This window comes from Corapipo altera, unplaced genomic scaffold (assembly GCF_003945725.1).
Source record: "Corapipo altera isolate COAL_440 unplaced genomic scaffold, ASM394572v1 70, whole genome shotgun sequence".
Classification (NCBI taxonomy): domain Eukaryota; kingdom Metazoa; phylum Chordata; class Aves; order Passeriformes; family Pipridae; genus Corapipo; species Corapipo altera.
In genome coordinates, this window is record NW_020884911.1 from 555675 (window position 1) to 574503 (window position 18829).

Sequence of the window (18829 nt, forward strand, 5' to 3'; positions counted from 1 at the left end):
GGAATTCTCCAGCTGTTTAACCCCTCCACCATTCCAGGCTGGAATTCTCCAGCTGTTTAATCAGTTACCTTCACGTGGGCAGCTTTTATTTTTCCTCCTTCTCTGATTTGTGGCAGGCCCTGTTTTGTCTGGGAGTTCTTTCATTGCCCTAGGGCAGCTGATCCTTGGATTATTAAGGGACGGGAATTTTATGAGAATTAACTGCCAGTGAGTCTGCATTGATCAAAGGTTTAAATCAAGCTGTTGCCATCAACTGCAGGCCTTTGCTGTGGTTTGTTGAGGGGTCTGCCCTTTAAATGCAGCCAGGAGGGGGTTTTGTGTGCAGTCAAGTGGACATGGGAAAACACTGAGGATTGTTGTCACGACATATTTGTGACATCCAGCCCATCAGCTCCTCCAGTATCTCATATTCCAGCTCTCATTCTCATTTTCTTTCCTGTAAGTGCATATCTAAATGAATTGATTTGTTTTTTTTTTTTAATTAAGCAGGCGGAATTCCTGTATAGAATCAGGATCAGTGTTAATGTTCCTTTCCATTGGAGCTTTAGCAGAGGTTCTAAAAGAAGCTTTAACAGTTTTACAGTGACCAGTGTGAGCAAACTGTGGTGATTTATGAGCAGCAGTAGTTCTGACAGGGTTGGTATTGCCAAGGAAAAGGATGTGCTACGTTCAACTGCAGTTATTTAAGCTCTTCTGTAGCTCAGAATATCTAAATATTTAAAGTGGTCTCAGCCTTTGTGGAAAGGCTGATTTTCAGATGGGATATTCAACGCCAAGCTGGAATTGTTGGGAATAAACTTCTCTTTAAAAAAATAAATCATTACTGAGGGATTATCAGATTTAAGCAGTTTGTTTGTTGGTTTTTTTTTCCTGACACGATACAGCAGAGCTGAGGGATTCAGGTGCTCATGTGTGAAAGAGGAGCAAGTTTTTGTTTTGCACAGACATGAGGGGGAGCTGTGTGAAGGGAGGAGAGAGGGCGGCCGGGATGGCTCCTGTGATTCCAGGATCCATCTCTGGGGTGAGGGATTGAAAATCCCCTGGGAAAGGGAGCTGCTGTGGTGTGAGTGAGCAAACCCAGGATTCCTGGGCTGCAGAAAGTGCTGCTGGTAATCACAGCTTGTCTGAACAGCAACAGGACAGTAGAAATTACTGTTTGCTTTCTTGCTTTTTATTTTCAGGAGCGGGGAAACTGTGCCACTTTTCTGCCTGAGAGAGGCATTAAGAATAAAGGAATGAACTTGATGTGAGAAGATACTCCAGTAAGATAAAGATTTTGGCCTAGGGTAGATTAAAGGAAATAAGGAAGGGGAAGGGTTTTTTCTCCTGAAAAGGTTAAAGCACAAAGTTCAAATAGTGAGAAATACAGAATTGCTGACCAGAAACAATTCTGTTCTGAGAAATCCTGACAGCAACCGGCCTACGTTTGAAAATCCACCCTGCTTCTAACACTGGAGGTGTGTTTGTCAGGGTGGGAGCTTCAGGATCTCATCTGGATTTTCTGGGGTGCCAACCATCCCACCTTCTTCTCTTGCTGCCGAGTATCAGTTTTTCTGCTTTCCTTTAAACTGTATGCAAATAGAAGCTGAAGTAGCCAGTGACTTGGGCTGACACTGTAATTCAGACCTGTGAGGTGCCCCTGGTGAGCTGTATCAATGGCTGTGTTGCAGGTTGTGGGAAACTGGCTGGAAGCAACGCTACTACAAGAACAAATTCGACGTGGACGCCTCCGACGAGAAATTCCGGCGCAAGGTCGTGCAGTCCTACGTGGAAGGGCTCTGCTGGGTTCTCAGATATTACTATCAGGTACCTCAGATTTTCATCTCTGAACTCTCTTTCGTGTCTGCACCCTGTTTTGTTTCGGCCTGTTGCTTGTTGTGGAAAAGCCCCGGGGTTTTTTAAGGTGTGCAATAAACGCTTGGTACTCAGGGTTTGAGTGCAGTTTCACCACCCCTGGAGGTGCTCACTGGACGTGGCACTCAGTGCTCTACTCTAGCTGACAAGGTGGTGATGGGTCACAGCTTGGACTCCATGATCTTGGAGGTCTTTTCCAACCTCGGTGATTCCCTGGTTCTGTTTCTCATGTAAAGACTCTTGTCGGTGTAGTAAGGACCGATGCCATCTTCCCTCTGCAATACAAAGCCATGAATAATGACATTGCAGGTGACTAAAGGAGGGAACAAAGGACAAAGCCTGTGAAATGCCAGGAAGAATTGGAAGGGACCAGAGTTGTCAGTCTCCTGGTGGATTGTAATGATGTTCTATGAAGTGTGTTGTGATTGAAGTAATCTGTACCCGATTTAAATCTTTTGATAATTGAGATGTCAGATTGGCGAGAGATTAGTGGGAGGTTGTGGGGTTTGTTGCACTGGTGGTTAATAAGGAGCTCCGTGCCCTGAAGGCAGAGTAAGTTGGCTGTGCTGTGTGACCTGGGAGCACAATGTGCTGCAGCTGATGGGGTTTATCTGCCTCTGCAGGAATCGGTGGGTTTGACACAGTGCTGGGTTGATAGAACTGCACATTTTCCGTGGGTGCCCAGCTGGGAGCTCACACCTGTCCAGCTGGGACAACACCTCCCACTGTGCACCTTAAAACAGGTTTATTTCATCCCCCCTTGGAACAAACTGTGGGAGCGTGTTCCCCTCCCTCCCACTGCATCCACTGGTTGAGTTTGGGCTCTGGCTCATTTGTTGTGGTAGATGAAAATCACTGAGTTTAAGGTCTGCTGAGCTCTCCACCTCCTGGTGTGTGAGACCTCCTGAGACCTCCTTTTGCAAAGGACAGATGTCACCTGGACACCTTTATGGGTGGGAATTCCTGTGATCCTGCACACACTGAAAGCAAACCATGTTCTTTATTAACCATGGCAAGATATATCCTACAGCTCTATTCATGCCCATCTGTCTCCAGGGGTATAAGTGACTCTTCAGGTGAGCTGTAGAAATGTCCTTGCTGGAAAACTGTCTCACCTTCAGTGATACAATGGCACAAAACCATTCCAGTCTGTTGCATTTGGGATGGAGCAGCTGGCAAAATGCTGCCTGCTTGTGTGGAGATTAGATTAGGAAGTGGTTGGGGCCGGGGGAACTTCAGAATAGTTAGTTTGTTTTATTTTTTTTCTTTGTGCCATAATAAAAATCGATTCTAATAGCTGCTGCTCACTGTCCACGAAACTTGTGACAGAATGTGTTACCTGCCTTTCTGTTCTTACAAAAAGCTAATAATGCAGGGCATGTTCCACTAGAAGGGAACATCTGTTTGGAGAGGGGAAAAAAAAAAAGAAGGAAAAGAAAGAAAGCAATCCACCTGGCTTTTGAAACCTTCCGAAGCCATCTGAAGGATTGCATTGAATAATTATAGTCGCTGTAATTTTGTACCAAAAATATCACTGGAGGAGCCTCGTTGACATTTACTTGTTCAGAATTGGAAGTCAAAACAGTAGTGGGCTTTTGTTTCAAGTGGTGCTGCTAAGAAAAATAGCTGAGGAGGTGAAAACTTGACTTGGACCTCCCTGAGCCGCGTTTCCTTTACCAAGTGCAGGGTGTTCTGGCGCGCTTTGAGTTTGTTTTCTCCTTTTTGAGGACGCACTTTATATTCCCCAGTGTTGGAGCCAGGAGAGTGAGAGGGAAGGAGCAAAGTGCTGCTCCAAGTGTGTGTTAGTGCTGGTGCTGGAGAGAAAAGTAACAGCTGAAGGCAGAGTGCTTTCCAGCCTGCAGCAAGCACTGTTCACGTTTTCACACCCTGTAGGGCATATTATGGGGTCTCTGGCCCCACACCTTCCCCAGTTAGCAGTGGGGTTTTGCTTTGAGAAGCAGGAGTGCAAACTGTGTGCTGCCAGAAAAATGCTCCTTTCTGCCATGTCTTTCATCTCTGGCGACCGGGCTGCGTGATTTTTAATTTCGTTTAATTTTTCTGACGTGTCTGATTTTGTTTGTCTTGCTTCTCCACCTTAGGGCTGTGCCTCCTGGAACTGGTATTACCCTTTTCACTACGCTCCCTTTGCTTCTGACTTCGAGGGGATTGCAGACATGCCTTCAGATTTTGAGAAAGGCTCCAAACCGGTAGGGCTCCTTTATTTATTCCTCCAGTTATTTATTTATTTATTTAAGCATTTGTGATTTAACACCTCATTAGGAGTGTCCTACATCTGGCTTGTCTGATTTCAACAGTTTAAGCCCCTTGAACAACTGATGGGAGTGTTTCCAGCTGCAAGTGGGAACTTCCTGCCGCCCACGTGGAGGAAGCTGATGACAGACCCGGTGAGAATCCTTGTTGTGTCCACTCTGAAAGGCTGGCTCACCTTTGCCCAGGGGTGTGAACACGACCTCCTGCTGCTTCTTGCTTCAGGAACAAAAATGCTGGAGCCCAGGAGGTTTGTAGTAGGTTGCAAGGATTCTTCAAAAAAAAAAAAAAATCCTTAAAAGCGGTTTCTTGGAATTCGGGTGTTTGGGTGAGAACTCGTTTCCTGGCTCTCTTACACTTCAGGTTGTTTAGGTCCTTACAGCAACCTTGCAAAGCTTAATCCAGCAGATCACCTGCAGTTTTTCTCTCCTGCTTAATTTCTTGTTTTGAATCTCTTGAGTAATGGAAGTGCCCAACCACACTTGATGCTTAAATGGCATTTATTAGAAGGTATTTTTATCAGTCACAGGTCTCTGCGTCCCCCTTAGTGCTGTGTTTGGTACCACATGACACTCTGAACCCGTGTCAGAACTGGCTCTGAGGGTCATTTTTATTTTCTCAATGACAGGAATCAAGCATCATTGACTTCTACCCTGAAGACTTTGCTATTGATTTAAATGGGAAGAAATACGCTTGGCAAGGTGAAATTTCAACTTCTTTTTTTCCTTTTTTTTTTAAGAATCTGTAAAAATAGGAAGGAACTGGGAAATTATCTTAGTAAGTCACACAGGTACCTTGTGTTACTTGGTGTGGGGACAAGTGTTTTCCAGCAGGTGTATTTTTGAAAAGAAATCACTACAAAAAACAAATTATGGTTCAGTAACTGATTTTGGATTGGCAATGATTATTAGTAATTTCAGCAGCCATTCCAGATTTGTTAATTTTTCCTGAACTAGATTAATCATTCTTCTGTTTTTTATCAACCTCACTGTGTAATTGTCTTTTGTCTCCTTTGCATTTAATTAATGGATCTTGTTCTGCTCAATCAGTGGCTCATTAGTACTGTGCCAAAAATGCTTTGGGGAATATAGAAATATTTGGGAGCATACAAAGAATGAAAAAAGAGCTACAGTATTTATGCAGCTTTTTCTTTCCTTAGAGAATATTAATTTTCAGGGTCTGCCAAATTCTGTGGGTGGTTACACTGTGAGTGATTTCACTGCAGGTGAAGTTTTGGGTTGTCCTTTCCTTCAGTTCTAGGACAACAGTGTTTGTTTTAATGAAGCCACGTAAAGATGTGACTTCTGAAGCAAAAGTGTTTCAGGCAGACCAAGTTTTAAATTGGGAATTCACAATGGGAGTTCAGAGTCCCTGTGAATGTTGTGCCTTAAAGAGATGGCAAACCACTGAACTGGTGCAGGCAGGAAACTCTCAATATCAGCTTTTTGGGAAACCTCTCCTGTCACCTTGGCCAGGAAAAGCTCTGGTGTTCATGGCAAGGGAAATGAAAAACAAAATTAAATTAATTACTCCAGATTCCCACCAATAATCAGAGTGACAGAAGTGAAAATTTGAAGAATTTTCATAGTAAATTTCCCAGGGCTTTTTGATTTTTGTGGCGGAAGGAAACCCTTTCTTAGCTGAGGAAATCTATCAGAGCTTTCCATCCTAGTCTATTTTTTTGGGGGTTGTTTTGGGTTTTCTCAACAGGTGTGAAAAAACACTGGTTTGGTTTTGCAGGTGTCGCGTTATTGCCCTTTGTGGATGAGCGACGCCTCAGAGCTGCTCTGGAGGAAGTGTACCCTGACCTCACCCCCGAAGAGAGTAAGAGTTGGGGTATTTTGTTAAAGAGTTGGGGTATTTTGTTAAAGAGTTGGGGTATTTTGTTAAAGAGTTGGGGTATTTTGTTAAAGAGTTGGGGTATTTTGTTGCCTCTTGCGTGTTGCACCCTAAGTGAACAAGGTGTGGCAGGTGTTTGGTTGAGTTGAGTTATGGCAGACTCTTCTTCATGGGTTCTGCTGGTAACTAGAGTGATCCTGTTGGGTTGTTTTTGTGGCTTATAGAGGCAAATGGAGGTGTTTGTTTCTCCATTTTCTTGTGGGTGGGCTGTGGGAGGCATGTGGGGCCAGGGGGATTTTGGGTTGGATTTTTTACCCAGCCTGTCTGGATCTGCAGTGTTACTCTGTATTAAATTCACTGAACACAAGATTCCTGCTGTTTTAGTGTCTGCCAGCTGCTCCTGTGAGCAGAGCCATCCTGCTCTGGGCAGACACTGTCCTTCCTACACTCTCCAAGAATGTTCAGAGCTTTCTCCCCAGTCACAGTGAAGCCTGGCTTTTGTGGAGGTGTCACCAGGACAGCGTTGCAGGTCTGCTGTGCTCCTTCCTTCCCTCTTTGCTCTGAACTCTCATCCCATTCCCTTCACCTTTCCAGGCAGAAGGAACAGCCTTGGTGGCGACGTTCTCTTTGTTGGGAAGCACCACCCGCTCTGTGACTTCATCGTGGAGCAGTACAAGACCAAAAACACAGAGGTGGGTTGTGCTTGTTCTCGAGGGCCTGTGGGAATGGGGAGGCTGAAGGTCTGATAAAGTGCTCCAGCTGAGCAGCTCTGCCCTCCCCAGGCAGTGGACATCCCCCCGGAGCTGTGCCACGGGATCCAGGGGAAGCTGACCCTGAACGACAACGCCGTCCTCCCGGAGCAGTGAGTGTGGCCTGGGCTGGGTTCTTTAGTGCTCAGGGACCTTCCCTTCACTCAGAAGTATCTTCGTGCCCACAAGAAGCTTAAAGCTCCCAACAAGGCCGTGTGTGTAGTTCTGAGGCTCAGCACTCTTGGCCTGAGGGTTCAGAGCGGGCGTGTGTCACCTCCAAATCCCAACCGAGGGAAAATTTCATCCCACAATCCCCCTTTCCTTAGCCTCGGAACTTGGCTTTTAGAGCAGCCTCAGAAAGCTTTGAAGTGCCCTGATGTGTGTAGTTGCTGGTGAATCTGGTTTTGTTTGTCATTTCACCTGTGGAAGGCTGATTTTTATGGATTTAGTAGTTGTTTTATTAGGTAAACGAGGCCTGGGTAGCAGAAGTCGTAGTGCTCAGGGGCCTTGTTCAGTAAGGTGGTGTTGGTTTGGCCTCTCTGCTTTTGTACGAATATGAATGTGGGCTGATGTGACTTCCCTTTAGTGCACATTGCCTAAAAAACCCAAACTCTGCTTTTTATATGCTAATATCAATTGCATTAGAGAAAAATCCAGATAGTGGTATCTAAGATATATTTTTATCTTTGTCCATTTGTCCTGTAGCACTGGATTCAGGACTGTTCCCAGCTGCACATGCGAAGAATGCTCATATTTTTTGCTTCCTAGAGAATGCATTTAGTTAGAGAAATGATCAGAGTAATCCTTACCTTTCATTTCTCTAACTGTGCTCGGAGGCATAAGCAGGTGTTCAGTAGCTCGTTTGCATTAAATGCACAAACACTGGCTTTGTTGCACAGATAATGGATCCCAGGCCACACTAATGGGCATTTCTCCATTCTTGTCATGGCTGGTGAGGAACATGAGCAAGTCAGAGCTGTTCTTGGGAGGAAAAGGAAAAAGAAAACTCTTGTGGCATTGAGAAATAAGGATTTGGTCAGTCCAGTCCTTACAGAAGTGCTGGATTTAGGGGAAAGGCAAGTTAATTTTCAAATCCCTGTTAGGTGTCACAGGCTGAGTTGACAGAGCACCAGGAGAAGAGCAGCAAGTGGTGAGAAATGTGTTACCTGATGTTTTGACAGAGGTTTTTCTCCTGCCCAGGGTGGTGGAGTCTCCTGTTCCGATGCTGCGGGATCTCACCCAAAACTCTGCAGTCAGGTCAGTGACCTCTGGGTTTAATGCAGTGGGGTACAACACACAGCAATCAAAACTCATTTTATTGTGGTGTTTTCTTGTTGGATTTGCAAGGCTTGGGCCTGTAACCTTTCACTTCTTGAGCCACATAAGGTACCTGAGACACTGAAAATCGCCTGTGATCCGTCTGTGTAATTTTTTCCTTCAAAGGGGCCTAACTTGGTTCAGCTAGAACAGGCAGGAAGAAATGCTGAGCTGTGGCTTGTCAGGATGCTGTGGGAAGGATGTTCTAAATGGGGATGTAGTTACTGTGAGTAATGAGTTAAAGAAAGGTTTTGGCTTTCCATCTGCCACTGTCAGGGACTCTGAGTTGTTCTGCACTTCTCTCCATCTCTCTGTCACAAGGATTTCTCTTCCTGTTTCTGGAGATGGTATGAGCAGTCAGGGTTCTGCTCTTCAGCTCCTGTGACTGAGGCTGAATTTTCCAAGGGGCCATTATTCACTTTCCTTGGAGTCTCATTCATTCCTGGTGTTGAAAAGCAGATACATCTCAGCTGGAAGAGCGACATTATTCTACTCAGCCATTTACTTTTAGCTTTCTTGGCACCCCAGGCATTCTTCTGTGTCAGGTGGTAGGTACTGAGAGAACAGGCTGGTGTCCTGTGCTTCAAACATGTCCCTGGTGGGACCTGCCTGAGAGCTGGATACTACACCAGGAGATGGGAATTGCAAACCCAGCGCTCTCTAATGTGTTGTACCAGTAGAAATGAAGCTTTCAGACAGTTTTTGCTCTATTACTGTTTAGTTTGTCTGGTACTAGACAGCCCAAAGCTCAGGGTCTGTGAGATGTCACTGGAAATAGAGATGCATCCCTCCATGGGAGCTGCTTGGAACTGCCTTTCAGGATAAAAATCCCTGCTCTGGGAAATCCCACTTGTAGCCAAGTGCCCCTGGTCCCCTGCCTGTGGCAGCCTTTGAGCTCCAGCAGGCACAGCCAGTGCTTTGGCTGCTCGAGGGTCTGCAGAAGAGCCTTTCCTTCCCATACGTGGGTCTGACTGGTTTCTGGGCATGGAACTTCCTTTCTGGAACAGGGGAGAAAAAAAGGTCACCCTCTGGAAAACAATGGAGACGTCCCAGTCCAACATATCCACGTGCAAGAAATTCCCTCTGCAGTTTAAGTCGTGGGTTCATGGCTCTTTCCTGTTGTGTGCATCACTGTTAATAAAGCAGTGGTTGCTTTTCACTTTGGCTTCATTGTGAAGTGAACCTAATCCTCAAATATTTTCTCCTAGCATCTCGTTCAAAGATCCACAGTTTGCTGAAGACTTTGTTTTCAAGGCTACGGTGTTACCTGGGGCAAAGTAAGTGTCAGCTCTCAGCTTTTATCCTAGTGTGATTTATTCATCCGAGTGCTGGCTCTGATAAATATTTATGGCACTATTTTTTATTGCTAAGGAAACCTGCTCCAGTGCTGAAGCCAGGAGACTGGGAAAAAACCAACAACAATGGCAGGCCTTGGAGACCACAGCTGGGCTTCAACCGAGACAGGAAACCAGTGCACTTGGACCAGTCGGCCTTTAGAACCGTGGGGTGAGCCTGCTGGGGGGACTGGCTGCCCTGCTGGGGTGGCAGCCCTTCTGTTCTGCTTCTTGAATTAAAAAACAAACAGAGAGGGTGGGCATGGACTGTCTTGGATGTTGGTGTTCCAAACGTCGGCGTCCAATATTTGAAATCGATGTTCTGCAAAGGGAACGTCGCAGTGATTTTGCAGCGATGCCTTGCTTGCTTCTGGGTGGGTTTTTTTTAATCTCCTAAATGTTTCTAACTCGCTTTCCTGCTGTTTTGGTTTTTTTAAAACTTGTTTGGTGGATACTTGCTTGAAGTACAGAAGGTACAATGGGAATATTGCACGCAAGTGATAATTAAGACTGTTAATGAAGACAGGAGTGTCTTTTATGCTTTTAGAAATGAAAAAGCTGTAAAAACCTGGTGCTGCACCATACAATCTGTTTGATTGTCCCTTTGCCAGGCACTGCCACAGTCAGTTTTTGTTAGTTGTCCAGAAATCCAAGTGACTTTCGCAGGTGCTGCAGGGAGAACAAGCTGGGGTTGTGTATCACATAAAAATTAAAGTTAAATGCCTTTCCACACTGGGGAGTGCAAGGAGCCATGCATTTATCAGAGCCAGAGAAGAGAATGTTTTAAAGGACACTAATACTAGCAAATAAAATTGAAGTCTGAAGTGTCTCTTTAGGAAGAGAAAATACCTTTATTATCTTAGGGATCTGGAGGAACTGGAAAAAGAAAAGGCACCACCTTTCCCTGCACTCGTGTGCTGGGAAGCAGAGTTGTTCTGGGGCTGGACTTGTGAACCCTCTTCTGTCCTTCCTTGTCACAGTCACCAAGAAAAGTCCAGCTGTGTTATTGACAATGTGAGCACTTCCCCGGGAGCAGCTCCCAGGGCACGGGCGTGTGTCGGGATGTGCCTGGGCCCTGATCCACGAGCACGTCCCTGCCTCATGCTGGCACGCTGCAGAGGGCTGGGGCTTTGGCTGGGCTGGGTGGCAGCTGTGCTGCAAGATGGAATTCACCACAACACCCTGATCTTTCTCCTCTCCTCGCTCGGCACAGGCACACGATGCTGAGGGACAGAGGGATGCCAGGGATGTATCCCAACGCCGTGCCAATCGGAGCCTACGGGAGCCCCTACGCCAGGCCCCTGCTGGGGGGGCAGCAGCAGATCCCCAAGCTCTTGTCAAGTAAGTGCTTGCTGCATTTCAGTTTGGAAAACACAGCGGGTTTGGGTTGCTCTGTGGCACCAGCACAAGCAATAAGAGGGTCCAGGCAGCTGCATTCATTAACCTCGTGTTGCTCCTCTCTGTTGCTCCTCCTTTATGGGGTTGCTGTAGGGAAATGTGCTGAAATGGAGCAGAGTGCCTGCAAGTGGGATCCCAGTTGGAATCCTGTGCTCTGGATTCCAATGGGATAGCAAAAGTAGCACTGTAAAGCCCACCAGTACCAAGGGTTCCTGGTACCTGTTACTTGGAACACGTTCCATCTGTGGTGGAATCTCAGCATCACCAGGAAATCCTGTGTGACCCAAAATGGATGGATCCTTCCCTGGGAAGGAAGTGCTTGTGCTCTTGAAAAAGGGTGCTGGTCAGGAGTTCTGCCTCTTCACCTGTGCTCAGGTGGGATTGAAACAGGAGGACGCTTGGTTCAGCTGCCTAAGGAGGTGTGAAATCCTGCAGTATTGAATTCTGCAAGTGTTGGACATCTGAACAGCTGACACAGATGAAGCTTGAGCTCCAGAGTTTTGTCCCATCTAGACTAGTTGCTGCCCAGTGAAGCTGTCACCCTCTCTGTATCTTGCTGACATCTTTGCTGAATATCAGACAGTGAATAAATAGTATCAGTGGCCACTGACTGAAACTCAGTGTCCAGTCCCAGAGCAGAGGAAGGGAAGCTGAGTGGTGAGTGCTGATTTCTTGTGCAAGGAACCAGATTGGTTTAAGTAGAGAGGTGGATTGAATATGAGCCTGGAGGGATTAACTTGTGTTAAAGGACAACCTTTTTTTTTTTCTTTTTTCTTTTTTTTTTTTAACAAACAAGAAGCACGAGAAGGCAGAACCACCAGACAGGCATTCACCTTTTCACATTCATCTTCCAAAATCAGAAAGTTTGTGTGGCTTTTGGGGAGAAAGTTTTCAGGAGCCCAGCAGTCCCTGTACTGCTGTTCCTGTCAAGTCCTGGCACTCTGTGGGAAAGCTGCTCTCTCTGTCTCCTGTCCTTGGAGCTGATCCTGCCAAGGAGGTACTCACAGAGCTCTCATCCAGCCGCCGCTGTCCGGAGCCAGTTCCTGGCGCTGTGTTTCCGTGGGAGAGGGCAGTGCAGCACGCTGCAAATGTGTTCCTTGGCACTTTCACTGGCTTGTGCTTCTCCTCCTCTTCTGACAACACCGAGCTGTCCTAGGAGATTAGTCTTAAACTCTAATTAACTTCTAATTTACACTGACTGCGGCGTGAAGTCTCAACGACTAATTACGGCAGCGCTTGACTCTGGGTTTGGAGATGGTCTTCCTTTCAGTGCCTCGTGGTTTAACAGAGCTGTGAGGGCAGCTCGTGTCCATCAGTAGGATGGATGCAGACAGCGTGAGGGATGTTCTTGCTCCCTAGAAGGACTTCCCAAAACACATCCTGGAGCCTGGCTGGTGGGTCAGGCCCCAGCCCACCCGATGAGTGAAGCACAGGTGTCTCAACTGCTCTTCTACCAAGGAGAGACAGTTCCTTCAACCCTTGTTAGAGGTCGCCTCCAGGTGTCATAGCCTGGCATTCCTCCTGGGATCAGCCTTTTGGGTGTTCACACTGAGGGATGTGTTTGGGAGTGGGCCATACCCCAGCTGTGGGAGAGCCACTGTCCGGTGTGGCACAGTTGGGCTGGGAAGTGCCTGGAACCCACACGTTCCTGAAAAACCACAGCTGATGTGGTTAAAACTCCCACATTTTGTGGGACCAAGGCAGAGCAACTTTCCATTTGCTGTCTGGTGTGTCCCTGTGCAGGCTGCAGCACAATCAGCCCCCGAAGGGCGATGCAGTCTGGCCGAGTGCCACCTCTCCCCCGAGAGCCGGCTGGGGGTGTTCCTCGCCAGTGCTCCCTGATTTCGCTCGGATGTGCCAATTTTCAGCTGATGAATAATTGTCTGTGCTGATAACTTGGGGAGTCAAGTGCGGGGTGGCAGCGCTCTGGGAATGGCAGGTCTGGTTTCTGCAGCTCAGGACATCTGATTTATGACTTTCGTCGCGGTCGGTAAACTTGTCAATTAGCTGCGTTTGAAAAGTGATCTTGATTAGTGCAATCAGTAAACACAAAATCTTGCCTTTGATTGCCACCCTGATTAGATAAATTGTTGCTCGAGGAGCTACTAGAGGAGGCAGTTTCTTCGGCCTTATAGCTCAGGAAGTGCCTAAGTTTTGCAGCCTAAAGAAAATATTAATTGTCATTTCTTCTCCCATTTGGTGTCTTTTTGAAGTGCAATTCACTGCTCCAAGCTCTTTCCCTCCAAGATCGTTCTGCCAGACATACAAATGAATAGTAATAAGGTGGATTGAAATGTCTTTATGATGATTTCATTAAACTCTTTCGTAAACTGTTCCCTTGAGCTGCAGAGAGGTGTGGTTGCAGCAGGAGAGCTGGGTCCTTTCTTGTTGGCATGGAAAGGAAGGGTCTGGAAACATGATGAGCAGAGCTCAGCTCTTCTGTGTCTCTGGGGTGCTGCTGTCTGTGAAACTTGGGAATTATTAGAAACAGTCATCTTAGGGTATTTTTGGTTGAAAGTGGTGATGTTCTTGGGGTGTCCCAAACTTAAAATTCTATGTGTTTTTTAGCAATTTTGTCTTTGTAGGTTTTTTTTTTTTTAAAGCTCTGGTGTGTTAATTGCTCGTTTCCCCCAGAGCAGCACTGTGGGTTCTCCCGTGTTGCACTCCCCTTGTATTCCAAAGCAAACACAGCATTGTGTGGGCACAACCTGTTTGGCCCTGGAAAGGCCTGACCCAGGAGGAAAGTGCCACACATCCATCTTCAGTCCTGGGCATGCCTTAGACTGGTTTGGTTGGAAATTGGGTGGAAAATAACCCATTGTACCTGCTGAGAGCATCGGTGGGTAACAGTGTGTGTGTACAGAGAGAGGTTTATTTATTGACTGATGTAATTGTGTGTACAGATGTAATGTTTAATAAACGACTCTGTATGGGGTACAGATAAAGAATTGTGGGCTGGACTGGCTTTGCTCCAGCAGGAAGAGCAGAGCCACCGGGGATGGGGATTTATCCCGTGTTCTGCTTGCTGGGGGCTGCCCTGCACACCGAGAGAGAGGTTCCTGCCTGGGACAGAGCTGGGAGACAGGCACAGATTGATTTATTTCATTTTTCCCTCCTTCCCTTTGGAATTCTTCCCTGTGTGCTCAGCCCTTGGCAGCGTGCCGGGGTGTCCGTGTCCCGGCGTGGCCGTGCTCCAGCCGCTGGAAGCAGCTGTTGGAACGAGGTCCCACTCGAAGGCCACTGAAAGCCATGAAAGGTGTCAGTGGAGCTGCAGCCTTTGACTGACGCCCGCTCCGAGGGCCGGGGCTGCCTGTTGAGGGGCTGCTGCTTTTATCCTGTTTGCTGACCAGGTTATTTAGAGGGACAACAACCGTTTAATTGCGTGTCCTGCCGGAGCAGTGCCGGCCCTGCGTCGGCTTTGTAAAGAGCTGGTTTGGGTGGAGGGGACAATGGAGAAGTGGGTGGTCTCCTGTGCTGCAGCGCCGGGGCTCTGGCCAAGTTTTTTTTACCCAAAAAAGGCTTAATTCAGTCTGATTCCATTATCTCAGAGGTCATTAAAAGATTTTTTTTTTATTGTCATATGATCATTGACTACGTTAACTCCTTTACCATCTTTAATGATGATACATTTCTGTTTTATATTATTGAATCCTTTACGTTTTGTATCCTAAATATAACTTTATTTAAACATGAATAAAGTGGGACTGTTCACTTTATTCCATGCCCTGCTCATCCCTGTGGTTTCCTTTATGGAATAACTTAGCCCAATCGAAGGGAAACTGGCCAATTTCCCAAACCGACCAAAAGCCTAAATATTTTGACTATTACACATTTGTGGCTCACAAAACGTGGTGTGTCGTGGTGATGATACAGCACGGGGTGGGGGGGTGTATCTGTGTTTTTTATGGAGTGAGGAATATACTTGGAAGATTAAATTGTTAGGGTAACAGACAAGGTTATGCATCTTTAACAGTCCAGTAGGAGACACTTGTGAAGAGTCCAAGCACTAACCAGAGTAGTCCTGGCAATTCCAGCTCATTACTCTTATCACCTGAAGCCTGTTGGGCATACTGAAACCAAAAAGGTTGCCTTTTATCGGCTCCCAGCAGGGCTCTGTCCAAACAGGCAGCAGGAGCTGATGGCTTGGAGTGTGTTCGTGGCAATATCCAGCCTGAGCTTTTCTGTTTGGCTCCTTGAAAGCACACCCAGGAGTGGAGCACGGCTCTCGAATTGTGGCACTTGCTCTTTCTTACTTTACCATTTTGTTTTTGCCCTCCAGACCTTCGGCCGCAGGAGTCCTGGCGAGGCCCCACGCCCTTGTTCCAGCAGGCACCACAGAGGTAAGGCAGGGAGGGGTTGGCAGCCCTGTGAGACCTGCCCAGGAGGGTGGATGGGGCTCTGCCAGCCTTCCAAACGTTTTTGGGGGGTTTTTTCCCTCCTTTGTTTTGAATGTTGCCGTTTAAGTTTGTTGAAACGGGTTTTTTTTAAGTTAATTAAGGTCCGTGATTTATTTATGTTTTGAGAGCACACTACGTGGCCTTCATCCTTTAAAAGGTTCGAGTAGTTTGAATTAAAAAAAAAAATAAATAAAAGGCAAAAACACTTTCCATTAAAATCAGGCTTCAAAATTAACTTTACTGTTGGTGCTTTGGTACCGTTCTTGGTTCTTTGGCCTTTATCTTATTGAAGCTTTTGAGATACCATGAAATTGGACACAGAGAGCTTAAAACTGCATTAGATTTTGGACAGGCTAAACAAATTTCTTTTTAGGAGGGCTGTGGAGCTTAATGAGGCATAACTAATGGTGTTCCACTTTTATCATTTCTGTGCTGCAGCCGCAGCATTAGTACAGACCAGCCATTGATTCTTGCTACAAACCTCTTGAAGTCCTAATCAGCTTCTTTGGTACAAGTTTTTCAGGGCTGACAAGCCCATTGTAGGGCAGTGTCACTGTAGGTCAGTAGTTATTAGTTGCCACTGAAAACAGTTTCTTTAACTACTTAAGGCTGAACTGAATTAAATGCAGAAGGGACTCAGGGAAGGATTATGGAATCTGCAGTCCAATAAGTGCCATCGAATAGAAGGAATGTGACATGGTTTGATAATCAGGGATGTTTTACATGCATTCCTTCATTGATGGCTTGTGTGTCCTTCGGTGGGGGGACTCAATATTAACTCAGGGTACCTGTGGCAGCTATGAATAATGATATTTATTTCTGTTTATGGAGGAATGGCAGAGCACACAAGGGATGTTTCTGCACTGAGGCACAGATTTTTTTTTTTCCCCCTCGGTTTTATTTGCAAATGTTGGCCATTGAAAATATGGGCTTTGGGAGAATTTATTGAGCTCTCTGCAACCACTTTCCATGGCAACCATTTTGATCCCCACTGAACCAAGTCTGGCTCCCTTATCCTGTGCCTCATCCATGTGGAATATTGTGAGGCAAGGTTTGTTTATAATGCAAGCTTCAATATTGCTTGGGCCATGGGAGTTGCTGCTCCCACACCCTAATTAAATCCAACGTATACAGGACTATTTTCTGAAGGACTGCTGCAGGTCTGTCACTCGTCCTTGCCTTTTCTTTGTTACACCTTGGATGGTTTATGAAAATCTCTGACTTGCCAGCTCTGAGGGTCAGTACTTTTGCCGTGTCCCTGGAAGGTTTGGGATTTGGGAAGCAGATCAAACCTGCTGACGTTGAGGGAGCTGCTGTACAAAGACAAGCACGGAGACTTAAGCAGAAGGTTAAACACAGGGAGACTTGGTACAGGAAATAATGTCTGGACCTGTTGAATTGACCCCTGCAAGGGATTTTGGGTTTCCCAGTTCATTCCCTGGGAGCTGCTGGTTTCCCAAACCGCCTCCCCCCGGGGCTGTTTGTGTCTGAAGCCACTTGCTGCTGTGGCTTCAGGTGCTCCAGGAGCAACAAGGTGCCAGGGGGGAGAACAGCCAGGGACTTCTGTCCTCTGTCACCTCTGTTCCCAGGAAGGAAGTAAGTGAGGGAGAGGCCAGCCCTGCTGCAGCCCGTCCAGATGGAGAGGGTTGGTAGGAGGCTGCCATATCCCTGATTTCTGACACAAGCAAGGAGCCCTGTCCCTGCTGCCTGGAAAACTTGGAGCCTTCGTGCTGTTCCAGGGGTGGAGAGTTGCAGGGGGGCTAAAGCAGCTCTTGCTTCCCAGGCCTGGGGGAAATAAAAACCAGGAGTGTAAAGCTGCTTCTCCATAGTCCAGTAGGTCCTGCCTCCTGTGTAGGATCTCTTACTCTTCAATCCAGTGCTGCAGTGCTGCCTGGCTGAGGGACATTTCCTGGCTGAGGGAAATGGAGCAAAACCATTTGCTTGACCTGCTCATGGAAGAGATTTCCCAGGAGTCTGAGCTTGGAACACAGGGATGTTTGACAGTGTAATGTCTCCTGAGGCTGTCTTTCAGCTGTCCTGGCTGAATATCCTTCAGCTGAATCATGAGTTGGGGTAACTCTGGGCAGTGATTTGAATAATTCTGCCAGTGTGAGCTCCTGGGATGTTTCAAGTGGCACAACCCCTTTTTGGTTGCAGCTTTTGCTGTGTGCAAATCTCCACCCTCACCAATTAATAGATCCACTGGATGAACACAAAGTCAAGTGCTGTGAGTCCTGTAATTTCCATATTTCTTGTTTACAAGATGAAAATCTAATTTTTTTTTTAATAATACATAGTTCTGTGAATTAAGAACAGACTTTAAGATCAGAAAATGCATTGCAGCCTTTTTTCCAGGTTTATCCTCTAGAATCCATAGTAGTTCCAACTGAAAATCACCAATTTCACTGTTGCAGATGGCCTTGAGCAAAAATGCCCCAACAACATCATGTAAATATTGTTGTGTTTAATTTGTTAAATTCCCAACTTTTCACTAAACATCACATAAAAATAACAAGTTTAAACTCTGTGCCAAGTACATATTAATGACAAATGAAATTTGTGTCAAGCTCTCCCATTCCAGGCATGGAGCAAGTGCTGGCCTGTGACCCTCAGTTGTATTTATCACCAGCACTTGTTACAGAGACAGAATGGTTGTTAATGAAAGCCCAAGAGCTGGGGCTGTGTAGGTATTTCCCAGTAGTTTTCCTTAAGGCTGAGCAGTGTATTCATCGTGGAGAGTCTGCTGTTTTCTAGGAATCGTGAGGGGGGGAAAAAAGTTAGTACTCAAAATACTTAGTTCATACTTATTCCTTTGGATTAAGTTCATCCTAACTTAGAATACTGACTTTGAGTGTTTAGTCACTGAAAATGTGACTTGCTATGAACTTTAACTACGTCATTGCTCCTTCTGAGGGAGGATTTGGGTGACATTGTGCATTCCTGGAGTGAAAAGCACAGCACACAGCTCAGTATCACCACTTACCATTTGTGCATGTCCATTTTTAGTCCATGTGTTCCACATCATATTCACCAACTGCGTATTTATCCAGCAGGACTCATATTTTTCTAAACAGGAGTCAAGTTATTTGCTTCTGGAGGTGGCAGGAGTTCCTTATGCTTTCCTAAAATCCAGGCAGGTCTTACTCTAACCAGGTGGAACAATTGTCTTTGTAGGCTTTAGTGTGAAACCAAAAGCAGTTTGCATCCAAAACCACACCACTGTCACATCCAAAATGCCTGTTTTCATCCATTTAGTCTTACCTCTACCTGTCTTGATTCCAACTTTGCCTCTGCTCCAACTGGTGGAATGTGTGTTTAAAGTCCTTCCCCTCCCAAAACTCCTCAGTTCTCACAGCTCCCTTTGCCTGGTGTTGTGCAGCTGGCTGTGACTCCTGCCTGACCAGGACAATCACAGCTCCTCCCCGAGCTCCAGGGTTGTTTGGGAGCCTGGCTGCCTCTGGAGAGGGTCTCCAGGGTGGAAATTCAGCACATCTGGGCAGAGGCTCTTGGGAGAGACAAGGAGTGATGTGCAGTGAAGGAGATAAGCCAGCAGTGCTCCTGCTCCCTGCAGTCCCCGTCCCAGCAGGTAAATCTGGGATGCAGTGCTGTGCTCCCTGCAGTCCCCGTCCCAGCAGGTAAATCTGGGATGCAGTGCTGTGCTCCCTGCAGTCCC

General features: G+C 46.5%; 1 protein-coding gene across 1 annotated transcript in view; it reads left to right on the plus strand.

Annotated features, from left to right (window-relative positions):
* The window catches only part of XRN2 (5'-3' exoribonuclease 2), a 38354-nt gene that overhangs the window by 14017 nt on the left and 5508 nt on the right, over nt 1–18829 (plus strand). Inside the window, exons 17-28 of the mRNA XM_027653794.1 lie at nt 1671–1806; nt 3954–4061; nt 4170–4259; nt 4751–4823; nt 5863–5946; nt 6556–6653; nt 6744–6823; nt 7911–7967; nt 9236–9304; nt 9399–9533; nt 10575–10702; nt 15039–15099. Coding sequence (XP_027509595.1) covers nt 1671–1806; nt 3954–4061; nt 4170–4259; nt 4751–4823; nt 5863–5946; nt 6556–6653; nt 6744–6823; nt 7911–7967; nt 9236–9304; nt 9399–9533; nt 10575–10702; nt 15039–15099 — 1119 coding nt within the window. The remainder of the gene's footprint in view (nt 1–1670; nt 1807–3953; nt 4062–4169; nt 4260–4750; nt 4824–5862; nt 5947–6555; nt 6654–6743; nt 6824–7910; nt 7968–9235; nt 9305–9398; nt 9534–10574; nt 10703–15038; nt 15100–18829) is intronic.